Source organism: Borostomias antarcticus (genome assembly GCF_949987555.1).
Source record: "Borostomias antarcticus genome assembly, chromosome: 7".
Taxonomy (NCBI): Eukaryota; Metazoa; Chordata; class Actinopteri; order Stomiiformes; family Stomiidae; genus Borostomias; species Borostomias antarcticus.
Genome location: NC_140240.1, coordinates 28,369,116 through 28,385,277, shown reverse-complemented (window position 1 = coordinate 28,385,277; position 16,162 = coordinate 28,369,116). Strand labels below are relative to the sequence as shown.

General features: G+C 43.4%; 1 protein-coding gene across 1 annotated transcript; it reads left to right on the top strand.

The window, feature by feature from the left end:
- The first annotated feature begins 473 nt into the window (after positions 1-473).
- ero1b (endoplasmic reticulum oxidoreductase 1 beta) lies at positions 474-14,340 on the top strand. The gene is made up of 15 exons (XM_084441001.1): positions 474-947; positions 2,925-3,044; positions 4,233-4,316; positions 5,016-5,057; positions 6,371-6,444; positions 7,227-7,300; positions 7,589-7,709; positions 8,014-8,078; positions 8,591-8,617; positions 9,359-9,451; positions 10,143-10,389; positions 10,572-10,641; positions 11,152-11,238; positions 11,684-11,817; positions 12,019-14,340. Exons 1-15 carry the CDS (start codon positions 780-782, stop codon positions 12,077-12,079), a joined length of 1,467 nt encoding a protein of 488 aa, XP_084297127.1. The 5' UTR covers positions 474-779; the 3' UTR covers positions 12,080-14,340.
- The last annotated feature ends 1,822 nt before the right edge of the window (positions 14,341-16,162 follow it).

Here is a 16,162-nt window from a genome sequence, read left to right as displayed (position 1 = left end):
TATACTTGCCTTCGGCTGGAGGGACCGTGAGGAGGCCTACCACTCTGAAATAGTAAATCTCACAATGTTGTAGTAATGTTTCTCTCCAGAGCCCCAAGTCCAAAAAATGAATGGAGGTGAATGGGCGGCCGTGTTTGGGCGCCTATGTGGCAAACCCCTCAGGTCGCTGCGCCGGAGTTCTATTAATAATACATCCATGGGCGGAGGTAACTAGCCTTGTCAAATAGGGTGAACAATAATTGGCATCGCGTTTTTAACACGATTCTCCAACTTTTACATTATGATGTATTTGTACAAATAAACCACAATATAATGTATGGGGGTGAAGGCCAAGGGGATGATTTATTCTACGATTTCAAAAGTGTAATGTATTCATAGTTGAGATGGAGGTTAACGTGCGTCTAGATTCTGGAGGCGGAGTAAATTCTTGTACGTGTTTTATTTGACCCTCTCAGCATTCCGTACAGTCTAGCTTCACGAAGCAAATGGGTGTTTGGATGACAGAACTTGGACTTTTATCACTTTGGGAATATTATTTATTTCAACTTCTCGTTTGCTTTAATATATTCCAACTGTCTTTTGTTAATATGAAATATCAAGACTATTGACTTTCACCTGGGATGTCGCTGTAACCGCAGTTATTGTCATTACGACAATATTTTTCCACTGTGCTGTAGTGCGCACTAGCTAGCTAGCCGGCTAGCTAACTCACTAGCAGTGTCCGAGGGAGATACATCTCAACACGGTTCCTAGCGGTCGGTGCGACATTCTACATAGTGATGATAAAAGTCACTATACAGACCGTGGGACTTCTGGTGTTGGTGTGGCTGTTCGTTGGGGACTTTGTTTTGGCTTGGTTTCACTACAGTGCCAAGACCACAAAGCACCAGGATGGCTATTCTAGTAAAAGTAGTCCTGACGGTCAAGATCAGAGTTGTTTTTGTCACGTAAGTAGCTCACATTATTGTAAAACACAACGTTCGGTGTCATTTTGATATTGATTATGGTTTTCTATGTCTGTGCAAGAGCTGCTTTGATTCTTCTAGCAGTTTCTACTGTCACCTTAATTTGACGTCACGTGGTTAGCAGACTAGCAATCCAGCTGTCTTATTACCAAACATCCATGCCTATTACTAGCTTTATCTGGTTTAACGTTATTTTAACTCTGTGATGCCCATACCATTCTAGGTGATGGCCAGTTCCCTTTGATTGTTAGATCAAGTTAACATGCCAAATCGTGTCTGAATCACTGTTGTCAATTATTTGATGTGATTACAGCCCCGCAACGCGTTTGTAATGCTTGCGTCACATTATTATATAAACGTATTTCTATTGCATATTACCTTCAAAACTCTTATGTTTGTTTTACTACTGACACATTTGAATCATAAATGCCATGTGAAACCAATCTAAATGCAGGGTTGCAATACGACACATCGCCACTTAACTTCTGACCTGTTTCAAGTGAAAGAGTACGCGCTGTCAAAACATTCATTGTAGAAACGCGTGGTGTGCCTTGATTGGTTAAACGAAACCATATCAGAAATAATATCGCGGGACTTGTAGTCCTCTGCTGTCAACGACAAACAGCCTTTCAATGAACTAGGATTAGTGATGACTACAAGAGTCACTGTAAAGGGGCGGTGGCTAATTTAACAGCTGTTTGGTTTGAAAGGGGGGGGGGGACTAACTGGGCACCTTGCTCAGGGAGAGTCTGGTCTAAATGACAGCTCATCCTCCCTCAGAGAACCACTACAACAACTCTGACAAACTTGTTACTTGCTCTTCCTCTTTGTCACATCAATATCAACTCTGTCGACTCATACCAGCATTTTCTTATCTATTATCATTGGAACCTAGATCTAGTAATCAAGGCTTCTGTAGCTGCTCAGAATAGTACATTAAATAGCAGAGAAGCTGACTTTAACAGCATAAGCGGCACAACCACCGATGTCTGACAGTTACCGGTATGCTCAGAGGAATCTGTTACATATGGACGACTTCGCACCTTCTCCTCACGATCACTGGACTGCTATATTCACAGGTCAGACACTATGATTGGATTACTGTATATGGAATGCAAATTCCTGTAACATTTCACAAATTCTTGTAACATTTTACAAGATACCTTGCAAGGGTAAAATTATAAAGCAAAACTAAAACCATAGTGGAATATGTTGTGGTCTCCTCAGGAAGTTGACGTATATTGTGCATGCTTTTCATTTCAAACAGTAAAAAGATGCCTTCAACACAACTCTTAAGAGTATGAAAACTAAATAGGCTAATATAGAAATTAAATAGAAGTTTATCACTGGAAAACTAGCAACATGACACTAAATGAACTGAAACTAAACTGAAATAGAAAATTAGAAAATAGAAAACAGCTCTTGAAGAAATGTTTTCGGTTTCCACTGGTGATGTACCTGCAAGACTATTATTAGGCTATGAGCTGGTCTTAAAACAGAACATTTCTTTGACTGTGAAGTTGTGTTGATTAGGTCGAGACCTTAATACTGCATGAGTGAGGGCTCAGGTGTCGCATCTGCTGAAAGGGAAATGTGGACCCACCGGGCCCGTAGTGGATAAATTATGAGCCAGAGAAGACGCAACATAACACGTGTCTCTACAGTAGTGTTCCAGGATGTGGGCTTTTATCTCGTTTCCAGCTCTCGGGCGAAATGTCTGTACGCCAAAAAGGTGTCTGCTGCCGACATTAAGATTTGCATGCTGGTTACTTCCTTAACTTCTCACCCTGTTTGATGCCTAAATATGCTCTTTCCGTTTCTGTGGTCTGTGTGAGGAACTGACTTTTTATTTTTACACTTTTTAGCTCTTCCTAGAAGCTCGTCTGCTGTGAAATGCCCTGATTACGGTGTTTATCACAGCACATTCTGAAATGCTGCCCTCCATCTTGTTTCCCTCAGTTAACTGGTGTCCTGGACGACTGCTTCTGTGACGTCGAGAGCATCGACCTCTTCAACAACTTCAAGCTCTACCCACACATCCAGAAGCTGACGGCGAGAGACTACTTCAGATACTACAGAGTGAGTGGACTGCACAGTAACACCAGTCAGGGAGTAACTGCCACCAGGTAGAATCGTGCCAGAAGCCCGTGGACCATCACAGCTGTTTCGCATGTGTTGTTTTCACATGCGTTGCCTCAACGGCATTTGATAACGCCGTCCTTGGCTTCTAGCAACGCATACGAACTGCTCAACAGGTGACTCCCTTTAAGGTTTTATTTTGAACCGTAAACGGCGTTTGTTTGAGTTTAGGATGGCGCCTCGCCCTAGTGAAGATGCTCTAGAAGGTACACTCCCCCCATTCTGATCCAGGTTAATCACGAGCAGACGGGCCGAACAAATCTCCTGTGTACACAGAACATTCTCCAGTTGAGACGTTGTGTTGTATGTCACGAGGGTGGTATTGTCACTGCTGATTAGGAAGATCAGCCTGCTTTGACGCTGAAAGGCAGACTGGGATCATGTTCAGTTTGCTTGGTCAACCCCCATTTCCACTGTACAGTATGTGTGAAGATAAAAAGTGATGGGTAGTTCTTGTAAGGCCATATGCGCAAAGCACGTAATGAGGTGGACGAGAGCTTAGTTAGCCTGAAAAAAGTGTCACTGTCACTGTATGAAAGAGGATCAAAAGACCATACGAGGACCAATTGATATATGAATATGATAACATTCTCATGATTCAAGTTTTCAGTGCACTTCACTGCCAAAGCGATTTCCGTGAACCCGTTGTGTCCGCTGAACACCTGATTATCCATGGGTGAAAAATCTGACATCATTTTGTCATAATGAAGGCTCATGCTCTATGGACCGAGCTAGCCAGGCAGCTACGTGGCGGGTTGCAAAGTCGACGTGGCCGAGGGCGTGCGTAGCATCCACAACAAGGGGAAAGGCTCGGCTTAAGCTGCTCGCACTGAGGAAAAACACTCTGTGTGAGTCCAATTATTGCATTCAACACGCGCACAATCCCTTCAAGATGCTTTTCTAAAGCTGACGTGTACAGCCTATCCCCTTCAACAAAGAGTTCAGTGACCCGGCGAAGCAAGAACGCACACATTGGGGCACAATTAATTTTATCAATCCGGATCCTGGGGAGCTAACCCGTACTGTATCGGTGACTTATCAGTGCAGTGACGCTGTAGCCTTCCTGGTCGCCGACTCATCAAGCTTTGGTTGCATTCGCCATCTCTGACTTCCTTTTCATGTCCGCAGGTCAACCTGAGGCGACCTTGTCCCTTCTGGCCGGATGATGGCCACTGCTCCATGAAGGACTGCCAAGTGGAGCCCTGCCCAGAGGTCAGTCTTCAGACTACCCATAATTAGGGATGCACGATATTATCGGTGCCGATAATTGTCAGCCAGATAATGGGAAGTTTAAATTATGTATTTATTGGCTTTATGAAATTTTAGCCGATAATTATTGGCTCGATAATACGAAGCCAGTGTTGCTTTAACAACTCTTTTCAGACACTTTTTGATCCAATTACTCTTGGATGTAGCCTTATTTTGCTCTCATAAAAGGAGGCTAGATTCACCCTTGGCTATAGAAAGCATTGTGCACTATTCTAGATTTTGTTTTCACTTGCTCTCATAGTACTTCACGAGAGACAACTAATGAACATTTTAAAGAGTCAGAAGTGTTATTTGTCTTTGTTGTGTGACTAGTGATGTCAGTTAGATTTGGTTAGATCGGAATTATGGAATATTAAATCAACCATCTTTGCTCACTACATCTTAGCCAGTTGGAAAAATGCATATTGTGCATCCCTACCTATAATGCATTTCTTTGGTCAAACCATCTCTGGTGGCTGAGACATGTACAGTAGGCTAATGGCCAGTCCAGTTCCAATTCAAAATCTATTGCCTAACTAACAAGCTTTGTTTTAATTTGTAATTGGGTTCAAATATTGCATCACTTCAGTGTCCTTAATTGCTCTCTCTTGGTGCGTCGAGGGAGATGTTCACTTTCCCACGGCTGTCTGTGTTTGTCTATAGAGCAAGATCCCGGTGGGAATCAAGTCTGGCAACTACAATAAGGTACATCCATGCCCAGCAGCTACTACTGTAAACATGTGACAAGTCCAAACACACATGTGCGTGCAAGGTTGAGAAGGAGCAGAATGCTATCCAGGCCATAAAAAATACAAAACCCAATCTAGCACAGAACAATGGATGAAGCCGTGTATGCCGTCGTACTGTAAGTTAATACCTGGACTGCTGAACGGGATATGTTTTAATAACCAAACTTTTTATTGAGTGTCGTATAACATGTACGGCTTATTTCCAGAGAGCAGATACAAATAGACAGTTGTATTAGCTTGTTTGCTAAGTCACTCACGGTGGCAGATATGTTAAAGAGAGTTTGGGGCCTGTTTACTGCTGCTGGACTTGTTCCAGCACTTTCTATCTTGGCAGCTGATTCGGCACTTAGCGTAGCCCCTTGAAGGCCCATCACTCAGCCTATCTCCTGTGTTTCCATTCGCTTCAGAGAGTTTGGAGGGTAGACGTCGCTAATGTTTGTTAGCAAGCCTTTGGCATAGTGCCTTGTTTATCTAGTAATGAACCAAAAGGGTTTGGACATCTGGACCGAGTAGAATTGAAGGTCAAATCCGCGGTACTTTCAGTAAGTAGAATAATAATGATAAAATGTAGGCCTAAGTAAAAGGCTGGTTCCGAAATAGCAAATCACCTGTTACCTACAGTATAGCCAAAATCACTTTACGTGTGAGCAGATGCGTAACAAATCTAGCTGAATTATCCCTTTTAACGTTCGGTCACATCTGTTGTACACTGCTCATTCAATGGGTTTTAATGTTCAGACACTTTGTTTTGGACATAAACATGAGACACATTGTATTATGAATAAAGAATGAAACAGATGTCCAAAACAGGTATTTTCACATTGGGAAAGGGAGAGATTATGTTCCGTGCCTCTCAGAGCGACGTGGCAGATAGCGAGAGAGGGCACAGCAGTTCCCTGTGAGGTCACCAGACATTAGTCGAGCACACACTGAGGTTATTCAACTACTAGCTGCGGTAGCTACGCAGCTAAAGAGGAATTAACAGCCGGTTTGCTCACCCCCGCTGGGTTATCTTTCTAACAGCTTACTCTGAAACACTTTGATTTGGACTACGTTTCATATATTTTCTGTGGTTATAAAAGCTACTCTTGTTAGTTCCTGTGTGAGTTGTGAGGAAATAGGAAGTTAGTTTGTCAGTTGATATGGTGCAAAGCTAGGAAAAAAGAGCAGAAAGGTTGATGCTTAAATGAAGTGTGTCAGGTCTGGCTCAGTCAGATTTAGGCCAAATGTGATGAATTCTCCAACACTCCTCTTTTTCCTGCTGACTAGTACTCCCAGGGGGTCCCAAACATGGTGGACTGTGAACAAGCCCATGAGCTGGGCGCCATCAACAGCACACTGAGGTAAACATTCACTCACCTTCTCTATCAGGCCTCAGCTCGGGTCTCAATGCTAATGTTTGTTTTTTTCCTCCTCCTGTATAACCCTTGTGCATTCCATTAAAATAATTTGTCATAGCATTGCTTAGTCAGAAACGTGCTATTCTCAGTGTTGCCAATTTGGCTAATTTGTCGCTAGGCCCAACTTTTTAGCCCCCCCCCCCAGGTCAATCTCTTGCATTTAGTGAATGTTTGCTGCAAAACCAATAGCAAGAACAGCGGCTGCCTGCCTGAGGGAGAATGAGAGGGGGGGGAGGGGAGGCCAGAGGCAAAGCACTGATGTTTTCTTTTCTTATTTAGCTTGGGCTAGACTGAGCTAATTTGCATATGTAAATTAATGATATGACCCGGGGCGTCTGTAGCTCAGAAGGTAGAGCGGGTCGTCCAATGATCGTAGGGTCGGCGGTTAGGATCCCGCCTCCTCCTGTCCACGCGTCGAAGTGTCCTTGGGCAAGATACCGAACCCCAAAATGCTCCCAATGAGCAGGCTGGCACCTCGCGTGGCAGCTGGCCGCCATTGGTGTGTGAATGTGTGTGTGAATGGGTGAATGAGAGGCCATTGTAAAGCGCTTTGGATAAAAGTTAAAAGATAAAAGTGCAGTCCATTTACCATTAACCTCATCTAACGTCAAATCAGAACGCCAACGCCTCCTTGCTCTGGAGAGAAGTCGTCAATCCCGGCTGTCCTTAACTCAGCCCAAATCATTCCTCTCCTTCCTCTTCCTCTCCTTCCTCTTCCTCTCCAGCAACCAGACTAGGGAGGCCTTTCAAGATTGGGCTCGGCACGACGACGCTCAGGACAACTTTTGTGAACTGGACGGTAAGAACCTCAACTTCCACACCTATTGACCGTATTCACACGGCGGCCATGTCACGCTCAGGGTGGGAGAATGCGGAAGTATCCATAGACCATATAGTACAAGTTCGTTATGAAAATAACACTTCAAGATTCGAAATAGTCCGAAATAACAGTCAGAATACACTACTGGAATTAAATACTTATGATTACCGGACTCTGATTGTTTTTCACCGCGGTAGTTTTCACTTTATGTCACGATCTGTGAATCCCTCCAAACCGCCCGTCTGACTCTCGTGTTCCCTCTGTCAGACGAGACGGCGCCAGACGCGGAGTACGTGGACCTGCTCCTCAACCCCGAACGCTACACCGGCTACAAGGGGCCCTCCGCCTGGAGGGTGTGGAACAGCATCTACGAGGAGAACTGCTTCAAGTGAGACACACACACACACACACACACACACGTTTCTAATGCGTCATGCTTTTAAGGCGCAATCCTCATTAGAGCGCTCCCGAGGGCGCATGACTTTCAGGGTGCAGTGATATCCGGTTGTGAATGACTTTCTAATGTACTTCCGCTCACATTATGAGAATGCAATGCAATGCATATTGTAATAAAAACAGCATATTACTCTTGAGCTGATATACATCTAATTTTATAACAAAACAGGTTTACATACGCATTGTTTATGTAGAATATGAAAGCATGTGTCATTGTTTGTGTTTCCTGTTTCCAGGCCCAGATCGGTGTACCGACCCCTGAACCCGCTGGCTCCGAGCAGAGGTGAGCGCTGCTCTCCCAGTGTGAGGTCTCCCTGACCTGGTCCATGGTTCACTATCACGCAACCCTGCAGGATATCGGTTTCATTTGAATAAAAAGAGGAGTTGCGTCATTATGTTGTGCACATTTCTACAGAAAAAGGAAGGGAACAACATGATGGTGATAATGCATCTGGATTTGATTTAGGTTACTTGTCCCAAATACTGTGATCTTCGTGTGTGTGTGTGTGTGTGTGTGTGTGTGTGTGTGTGTGTGTGTGTGTGTGTGTGTGTGTGTGTGTGTGTGTGTGTGTGTGTGTGTGTGTGTGTGTGTGTGTGTGTGTGTGTGTGTGTGTGTGTGTGTGTGTGTGTGTGTGTGTGTGTGTGTGTGTGTTCGTGTTCTATAAGTGTGACATGCTGTTCTGTTTTCCCCTTTCCCCTTAGGAGATGATGATGGTGAGTGCTACTTTATGCATTTTAATGAATGTATTTATAATTGGGATATTAATAGCGGCATGTTAATATAAACTAACACGAGTCTTCTTTTGCTCACAGGAGAAGGGTTCTATAACTGGCTGGAAGGTAACTATTTTCTATTCATCTTTCCCCCCCATTTTATGGCAGAATAAGGGTACAAGAATGATGTTAAAAAAAGAAGCAAGGGTTTTCTGAGTGGTTATACTGTACAGTGAGCACATTGAAACCTCTTTGTACTTTGAATCTGCGGCCCATCATCGCTAAAGCGATGTTCCCAAAGTCAGTGGAAAACCGCACTAGGCTGCCAACAAACTCTCTCGGGAACATATTTCAAGTCCCGTCTCTCCTTGTTTTCTTCCCATGGTTTAAACGTTTCAGTCAAGTCAACTCGGCCCCAGAAAGCACCGTCTTATCTTTTTATACGCTCCGTTTGGCGTGCTTTGTCGAGGCAGACAGAGACTGTTGAAAGCTCTCGGGCTCGGGTACAAAGACGCCACACAGAGCTCTGTTCCCCCGACCGGAGAGACGACGAGTCCATGAAATAAGCCTTTGTTGAGAGCGTCCCGTGACGCAAGAGGCTCTGTCATTGAGACTAAGAAGGGACTCGAGCCACCCAGGCGTCATTAGAGTCATACGCGCTTGGCGCCGTCCAAAGCCGCTCGACCCTTTTGTGCGTCCCCGGGACGAACCAGTTCTCTCCCAGCCGGGCCTTGTAGGCGTAAATGCGCTGGCGTCGCCCGTTAACGAAGACGCGGCGTATAACCGAGATCATAAGGAAGACATAAGGAAGTGAGTTTGTGGCTCTGACGCCTTCGCTGTTCTCTCCTCCTCCTCCTCCTCTGCCAGGCCTGTGTCTGGAGAAGAGGGTCTTCTACAGGCTCATCTCCGGCCTCCACAGCAGCATCAACATCCACCTGTGTGCCGAATACCTTCTGGACGGTAAGACGCGTCTCAGCTCAACTCTAATTTGATTTATAAAGCACATTTAAAACAACCGAGGTTGACCAAAGTGCTGTGCAGGTCCAGAGAAACAAATACAGCACAGCGCGCAACAGAACACTACAATACACCACACAACAAGCAATGTACAATACAGTACAATACAGGGGCCATCGGGTGTCCAGCTCAACCTGAGTTGAAGGCCTGGGAGAAAAGGCGAGTCTTCAAACATTGTGCTCTGTTAATTAGTAGAGCACCTGTTCAGAAGGTTAAGAAGTCCTGTTATCTAATAACATTTTGTGACTTTTTTCGTTGCTAGCTCGCTAACTAGCTTATCTGGTGTCAGTAAACATAATATCAACGTTTCTAATGCCATTTGAATGAAAAATACATCTATAGAATTGAAAATTCTCATCCATGAATGTTAACTACTTGGGAGGTGGTAGCTAACCTTGGTAGCTAACGTTGGGAGCTAGCTGGCTAACGTTCGTGGACAAGACTGGTAGCTAACGTTCGTGGACAGGATTTTTCAATTCTATAGACGTTTTTTTTTTCAAATAATTAGAAACGTTGATATTATATGTTTACTGACAAAAAAAATAGTCACAAAATGTTATTGGATAAACAGACTTATTACCCCGGACACATTTTGGCAGCCCGGTTACGAGCCTGTCTTTTCCTCTCCTCCCAGAGGTGTGGGGCACGTCGGTGTGGGGCCCCAACGTGCAGGAGTTCCGCCAGCGCTTCCACCCGGCCGAGACCAAGGGCGAGGGCACACGCCGCCTCAAGAACCTCTACTTCCTGTATCTCATCGAGCTGCGGGCGCTGTCCAAGGTGGCGCCCTACTTCGATCGCTCCTTCATCAACCTGTACACGGGGAACGCCCAGGAGGACAGCGCCACCAAGGAGCTACTGCTGCGGGTTTTCAACGAGACCAAGTAAGTACCGGAGGTGTGTGTGTGTGGGCGGGGGGTGTTACTTCATTTTTAACGAAAAAAGTATATTTGTAACAGATTTAGTCTTCGTTGTGTTATTTTACAGCCTTGTGTCGTTGATTAAAATGTAACATGTATACCAGTACTGACCTCATTGCATTCAACAACCTGCAATTCTCTCTCAGAGCTTTCCCTATGCACTTTGACGAGAGCTCCATGTTCGCAGGACACACGATTGAAGCCAAAATTTTGAAGGTGAGCCCGACAGTCTCTTGGTTTTGACGTTATCGTGAAAAATTGAATTGTTTTCCACAGGCTAATTTTATAATGTAGGGTTGCCCACCAAAAGTCGATGTTACAGTGGTGCTTGCATGCTTACAGCTGCCTCTGCTATTCAGTGCTGCCTTACTGCATGAGCGGCCAATCAGACAAGCCTGTGCTCGGTCAGCTATGACGTTATGTAGCATTTCATGTCTCTTAGTATTTGATGTTGGCTTCCACACCATGTGTTTTGTGTGTAGCAAGGCTAACATCAGCAAGAGCTGTCGTCAAAATAGGCTGACGATGTTCATGAATGTGTGTGTGTGTGTGTGTGTGTGTGTGTGTGTGTGTGTGTGTGTGTGTGTGTGTGTGTGTGTGTGTGTGTGTGTGTGTGTGTGTGTGCAATGTTCATACAGTAGTTCCCTGTCCCTCGTGTCAAAAGTGCGGCATTATGCAATATGTTGAAACACTCTTCCTGGGTCTCTGTCCTTATTTCTTCCTCAGGAAGAATTCCGGCTCCATTTTAAAAACATCTCCCGGATCATGGACTGTGTGGGCTGCAGTAAGTGTCGTCTCTGGGGGAAGCTGCAGGTAGGCCATTTTGTTTGTTTTTCTCCTGTGCTAGCTATTGTAAAGATGCCCTAGTTAGTCACTTTTTATGCATTTCCAGTTTAAATTTTATTTTTAAATTGTATTATTTACGGGTACATTAGGTACATTAGATTAAAACGTGTCTTAGCACTTGTGTTCTGTAGATTATTGGTCATGGCTGCATGGATCCAGTAGAAGTTCTGCTCAACTGAACTTTTCTTTCTTAAAACAAAAACTTAAAAAAAAATAACGGACACACTGATTTATATAGAATCCTTCAATTACAGAAAGGGAAGTGTCAAGAGTCGTAAACAATCTCATACAGAGTAGACCAGATTGGCCTTAGTCTCTCAATTCAGAGGTTTGAGGAAGAAGCCAGCCACAGCGACTGCCTCATTTCCTGTCCGGATGTCAGGTGACCTTCTAACCCTGGTCTCTGTTACAGACCCAGGGGCTTGGCACCGCCCTGAAGATCCTCTTCTCTGAGAAGGAGATCAAGAGCCTGTCAGAACACAGCCCGTCTAAGGGCTTCCAACTGACGCGTCAGGAGATTGTCGCCTTGCTGAACGGCTTCGGAAGGTTGGTATGGCGGTCCTGGAAGAAGGCCCTGTTACAACTGAATACGTGCCACGTTTGTGCATGGAAGCTGTTGAAAAAATTAAATCATAAATAAGATAAGTCAAGTGGTTCTTGGTGAGTGAAAGTTGAACTTCATGAAGAGCAATGAAGTACCATTAAGACGGTGTAATCTCTCTTTTGAACCTCTCTTTCTACCCCCAGACTCTCCACAAGCATACACCAGCTCCACAGTTTCCGCAGCCTGCTGAAAGACAAGAGGTAACAAACGCCCCGCACGGCCACCAGGTGGAGCCAGCCCGGAGGGAACTGCAATAGTCTTGTTTTACCCAAGATAAGGCCACGTTCAGGGACTTCAGAGTCAACACTGACACCCCCAGCCCCAGCCCAGCCCCGCCTCCTCCCAACCCTAGAGTGTCATTAACCTCGCTCGACTTAACACCTGGGTCTTCAAAGACCTCCTTTGAGCATGTTTCGCATCCAAACCGTGGCAAGATTTTTTTTAAATCGCGCGTCAGCACTCGCTTGTGAGTTGGGACGGCTTTGTCAGTCGGGTGTAAAGAGTTGAATGCGTTGATGATCCATGTTTAATGCGTGATGATCCGTGCTGGACTCGTGGCTTGTCATCTTTCGTTTCTCGTTCTTTCTTTTCACACGTCGTCTTTCTAGAGAGAAGAGGCCTGAGAGGCTGCACTTCTTTGCTCTTTATTTTAAAGTTCTGTTTTATTTGTTCAGTTTGTTCATTATCATCTCAGGCGTGCTTGTGCTGAGCTAGCTCCGCCATCCATTGGGTGCGTGTGTTTGGTGTGTAGGTGTGCGAGTGTTTGATGTGTAGGTGTGCGAGTGTTTAGTGTGTAGGTGTGCGAGTGTTTGGTGTGTAGGTGTGCGAGTGTTTGGTCTTAAAAAGAAAAAAAAGGGAAAAAAAGGCAGTTGCAGCTATGTAATAATGAGCACTAAATTATTAATTCCGAACTTTGCTAGTGCGACCATGAACATGACACCCGTAGCAGCTTTTTGCTTTTGTAGAAAATATAAATAGAAAAGACAAAGTTTCTTTATTGTCCGAGTGCGTGCATCTGTTGTGTGTGTGTGTGTGTATGTGTGTGTGTGTGTGTGTGTGTGTGTGTACCTTTGTGTTTAACACCACCTATTTTGGCCAGTCTTACCGCACAACACTCATTAATTAGATAAGCCTAATTAAGATATGAAAAATGAACAGTTAGAGCACTGTACAACTCTGGTGAAATATCACTTTCATTACAGTACCTATTTATTTGATGACATACTATAACAGTTCTCAAATTGTTTATAATTTTCCTCATTATGCTTTATTGTATAAAAGAATAGCTCTTGTAAGATGTTATTCCATTGTCACAATTAAAATGGCCCACAAGTTGGTATAATTGTTCACTTATGTAGTATGAATAGTAAGTCTGAAGCCAATGGTGTTAAGCTGCCATCTTGTGGAAGGGAGTTCAGACATGGAGGATGTTATTTTGAATAGAAGCAACACAAAACAAGCAGTTTGATTTTGTGTGTCAGTCCAGTTTGATGATTCACTAGTGGACTATATTCAAAATATAGTATATGACTTGTCATAGCTGTAACACAAGGATTGTCAGCAATTTGATAAGATATGTTTCTATCCATCCTTGTGGATATACTGTAACTGTGCTCGGTTCTTTTGTTGGTATTAACAAGTATTAGTTTATTAAGGACCAAAGATTTAGTGTTATCTTTTTTTAGTATCATGTGACATCAATTCCCCCCAATTCCAGATGTTATGTTTTCCAATTCATCTCCACCTCGTTAGTATCTTACGATGTGCAATGGAAGTTACAATTATCTTAACATAGACTTATGTGCGATCATCACCACATTATTGGTCTCCAGACAAAATGTAGTTATTTACAATTTACAATCATGTTAAAGAATGATCCAATACATACAGTAGTAGGCTATCTTGCAGGCCTGTCAAGTTATTTAATGGAGCTAGTGTGCTAAGAAAGATGCTGCTTTAACTGTGAACGTGAACTCTAAGGAACCTGTTCTTGCTTCGCTTGAAATTAATCATATCTTTGGTATCTCTGAGAGAAATGAGTGTTGCGGTCGCATGGTTGCCTATGTATGCATATGAGACCGCGAGAGTGAGTGTGTGTTTGTTTATTTGTGTTCTGATCTTTGCATGCTGTTTACCACACCAGAACGTCCTGTGCAATCCACTTGTCTGCCTTAAAACGTTCCAGAAGTCATTTTAGAAAGAAAAAAAAGCTTGAACCTGCTTTCTTGGACGCAATAGACCAAACTAGCGTTGTCTCCAGTGATCTCTAGGCTCTTCGGCTTCCTCCTCTCTGCCTTTCTACCATTTTCTGGTGACCCATAACTGACAGTGCTATTTGTAAAGTAAAGAAATACAGAACTTTTTTCAAATCTATATAAATATATATATAGTTGCACCTATATTGATGTGTATACTTGTTGATTATATTTATTTGAACAGTGGATTAAAATATTTCTGGTTGTCATTCAAAATTGTTTTGTGTCTTATTGAAGTTTGGTGTGAAAGACTGATGTACAGTATTCTGTTGTTTTCCAGACTGGTAACTAAGCAATATAAGGTTAGGGTTAGTCATTTCAATCTGTTAATTAAGATGAAAAAAGGAAATTTGTTAATTGGATAAATACGACCTTTGTAGCTTTTGGAAACTGCCTAGTTGTCAGGGCGGTGTTGTAGAGAACAACGTCATCATTAAGGAAACACAAAAGGAAACACAAACGTTTCTTATCATGTTTATGTGTCAACATACACATCACAACACATCTACAGACAAGACGCAAAATATAACAGTTTGAGTGAAACTCTGCGTTACAAATGATGTACAAAACACTCCTCCCTTTAGAAATATATAATCCACACTGTTTCAACTCAAATCATCAATAAATTCATATATGTTTAGTCATTCAGTCATTTTTTGTTGTTGGCTAATGACATGGAAGTGCCAGATATATCATCTAATTTGTACAATAGCAGTTCCATTATTATTTTACTCTATAATCAAGCCTACATTGGTATGTCCTCTAAATATGAACTACATTGTCACTGCATGTTTGAAGTACTAGCTTTATCTGATGTATCACAATGAAAATTAGCAGAAAACGAAGCTGTCTGCCTTTAACACCCAAATGATTCATTCAGTGTCTTGAACAACCCATGGTTATGTTCAGGTAGACATAATAATACAAAATACTCTGCAACAGTAAACATCTACAGTATATTCTACCTGTACAGGCGTGGCTCCTCCTGTGCTTCAGACAAGAGAGTATTGTACCTGGACACAACCATCATGAGAATCTAACAATTTTGGCTTCTAAGAACAAGTAATATTTAAACATTTCCACTGTTAATCCATAAGAATATACTGAATAGACAAGAGTATACAAGAGTGGTCTTGACTCAACGGATGTAGGTTCTGGGGATAAGCCTTGTCATTTGTTTATTATTTGCCCAATCAGCGGTGATAACGGCGGAAAAAACTGTTGTTCGCCCAATCAGACTTAGTCCAGACTACATGAAACAACCACCTAGCAACCGCTCTGCCGAAGACAATTGTGATTGGTTTAAATAAACAGACCAGTCAACTCCATGTTTGAAAGGGGTGAATTCATTTGAGAGGTTTTTATGTGAAAGGCCTGAGCTGTTTCAAGCCTGGGTAACACGACGCCGTTTTCGGCTGTTTTCGTAATCCTTTTGTTACTTTTGCACCGCGCATCCACAACAATGGCTTTTTCCAGGACTGAATCCACAAACTTGAAAACACTGCAAAGGGTGTTTTCATTTTTGCCTTCCGTCGTGTGAACAGCGTTCTGAATGACCCACATGGAACATCATTCTACAGCCCTAAATGTGATTGTAGGATTCCAGCATCTCTCTCTCTCTCTCTCTCTCTCTCTCTCTAACCGCCCCGGCTCCGAGTCACACACACACACACAGGCACACACACACACACACACTCTCACACACACACACACACACACACACACACACTCACACACACACACACACACACACACACACACACACAGGCACACACACACACACACACACACACAGACGGGCATCCTCTCTTTCCCTCGCTTACATAGTCGGCCTCTTGTTTCCTAATTATATGTTTTATAATAAGACAAAAGGACAAACAGGGCCGCCATTCTCCTCCATTCATTTACGCTATAACTACCAGACTGAGGGGTGTAGCATGGGCCAACATAGAACCCATTACATTTTGGAGGTTATCCGAATCAAGGGGCGGGTCCATGAGTCATTTCCTTGTTTGTCTATTCACCTCCATTA